The sequence below is a fragment of the Elephantulus edwardii genome, unplaced genomic scaffold, assembly GCF_000299155.1.
Source record: "Elephantulus edwardii isolate Elephantulus edwardi_28Jun2011 unplaced genomic scaffold, EleEdw1.0 scaffold00366, whole genome shotgun sequence".
Classification (NCBI taxonomy): Eukaryota; Metazoa; Chordata; class Mammalia; order Macroscelidea; family Macroscelididae; genus Elephantulus; species Elephantulus edwardii.
In genome coordinates this window covers 159,222-161,007 of record NW_006400116.1, presented here as the reverse complement: position 1 = coordinate 161,007, position 1,786 = coordinate 159,222, and the positions used below count along the sequence as shown (strand labels likewise).

At 49.0% G+C, this 1,786-nt stretch overlaps 1 protein-coding gene across 1 annotated transcript in view; it reads right to left on the bottom strand.

Moving 5' to 3' along the window:
* Positions 1-1,786, bottom strand: part of RRBP1 (ribosome binding protein 1) — a 46,382-nt gene that overhangs the window by 43,294 nt on the left and 1,302 nt on the right. Inside the window, exons 2-3 of the mRNA XM_006902080.1 lie at positions 1,120-1,150; positions 625-669 (exon numbers count right to left, since the gene is read on the bottom strand). Coding sequence (XP_006902142.1) covers positions 625-669; positions 1,120-1,150 — 76 coding nt within the window. The remainder of the gene's footprint in view (positions 1-624; positions 670-1,119; positions 1,151-1,786) is intronic.

The window sequence follows — 1,786 nt, the reverse complement described above, 5'->3', positions numbered from 1 at the left end:
TTTCTTTAAATTCCTCTGTATCTGCCAATTCCTTTCTATATAATGACTCAGTATATTCCTTCCATCTTCTTTCAATACTTCCTGGATCATTTAATATTCTGCCCAAAGCATCCCTGATTACAGAATAGGTCAGCGAAATGCAACACAACAGTTCCAGATTTTCTGCTAGATGCAGTTTTTTCTCCTACTGGGCAGAGTACTTCCTGGCACCTTACCGAGGCTCAGGGATGCTGGTTTGAAATTTGTTTCTGCACTTGATGTATCTGTACCTCTGCTGTAACCATGAGCAGGGTCCTTGGCTTAGAGTTAGTATAAATCTTACTTGGGTCTCAAAATGAACATATGTGAACAGATTTGAGCTCATCCTGTAGCAAGGAGACAACTTCCTTAAACCAGAGTGTGAAGCAGAACCACCCAACCTAGACAACCCAGATAAGCCAAGCCCTGGCCAACCCACAAAAAAGCATGAGCAAGAATAAATGACAGTTCCTGTAAGCCACTGAATAAGGAGGTGTTTGTTACAAACCTTCCTTGTGGCAATAGCTAAGACAGATTACATCCTCAAGGTCAAGACTATTCTTCCCTCCAAATATTAAAGAAAACAAAGTAACTCACCAGTCTCACCTTTCTTCTTTGACTTCTTCTTTGAAGGAACCTCTTGCTTTGCTTCTACCTGGATCTGGACTGAATCTGCAATTTTGTCCTGGATTGCTGGTTCAGTCTTTTTGCCCTGATTGGCAGCTGTATCCTTCTTTCTGTCCTGGTTGGGGGACCCCTCTGCCTTTTTACTTTGATTGGTGGCTCCATCTATTTTTCTCCCCTGATGCACCATGTTCTCCCCCTTCATATTTTGATTGCCAACTGAATCTGCCCTTTTGCCCTGGTTTTGGCCCCCCTCGGACTTTTTCCCCTGGTTCTGGCCCCCCTCAGACTTTTTCCCCTGGTTCTGGCCCCCATCAGTCTTTTTCCCCTGGTTCTTGCTCCCACCAGTCTTTTTCCCCTGGTTCTGAGCCCCTTCAGTTATTTTCCCCTGGTTCTGGGACCCCTCAGACTTTCTACCCTGGTTTTGGCCCCCTTCACCCTTTTTGCCCTGGTTCTGGCCCCCCTCAGACTTTTTACCTTGGTTCTGGGCCCCTTCAGTTATTTTTCCCTGGTTCTGACTCCCCTCAGACTTTTCCCCCTGGTTCTGACCCCCCTCGGACTTTTTCCCCTGGTTCTGACTCCCCTCGGCCCTTTTCCCCTGGTTCTGACTCTCCTCAGTCTTTCTGCCCTGATTCTGTCCCCCCTCTGACTTTTTGCCCTGGTTCTGACCCCCCTCAGACTTTCTGCCTTGGTTCTGGTCCCCTTCACCTTTTTTACCCTGGCTCTGGCCCCCCTCTGACTTTTTGCCCTGGTTCTGCCCATCACCCTTTTTACCCTGGTTCTGGCCCCCTTCAGACTTTTTGCCTTGGTTCTGAGCCCCATCACCCTTTTTACCCTGATTCTGGCCCCCTTCAGACTTTTTGCCCTGGTTCTGATCCCCCTCAGACTTTCTGCCCTGGTTCTGGCCCCCTTCAGACTTTTTACCCTGGTTCTGAGCCCCCTCAGACTTTTTGCCTTGGTTCTGACTGCCCTCAGACTTTTTGACCTGGTTCTGGCCCCCTTCAGACTTTTTGCCCTGGTTCTGGCCCCCTTCAGACTTTTTGCCCTGGTTCTGGGCCCCTTCAGATGTTTTGCCCTGACTCTGACCCCCCTCAGACTTCTTGTCCTGATTCTGACCCCCCTCAGACTTTTTGCCCTGGTTCTG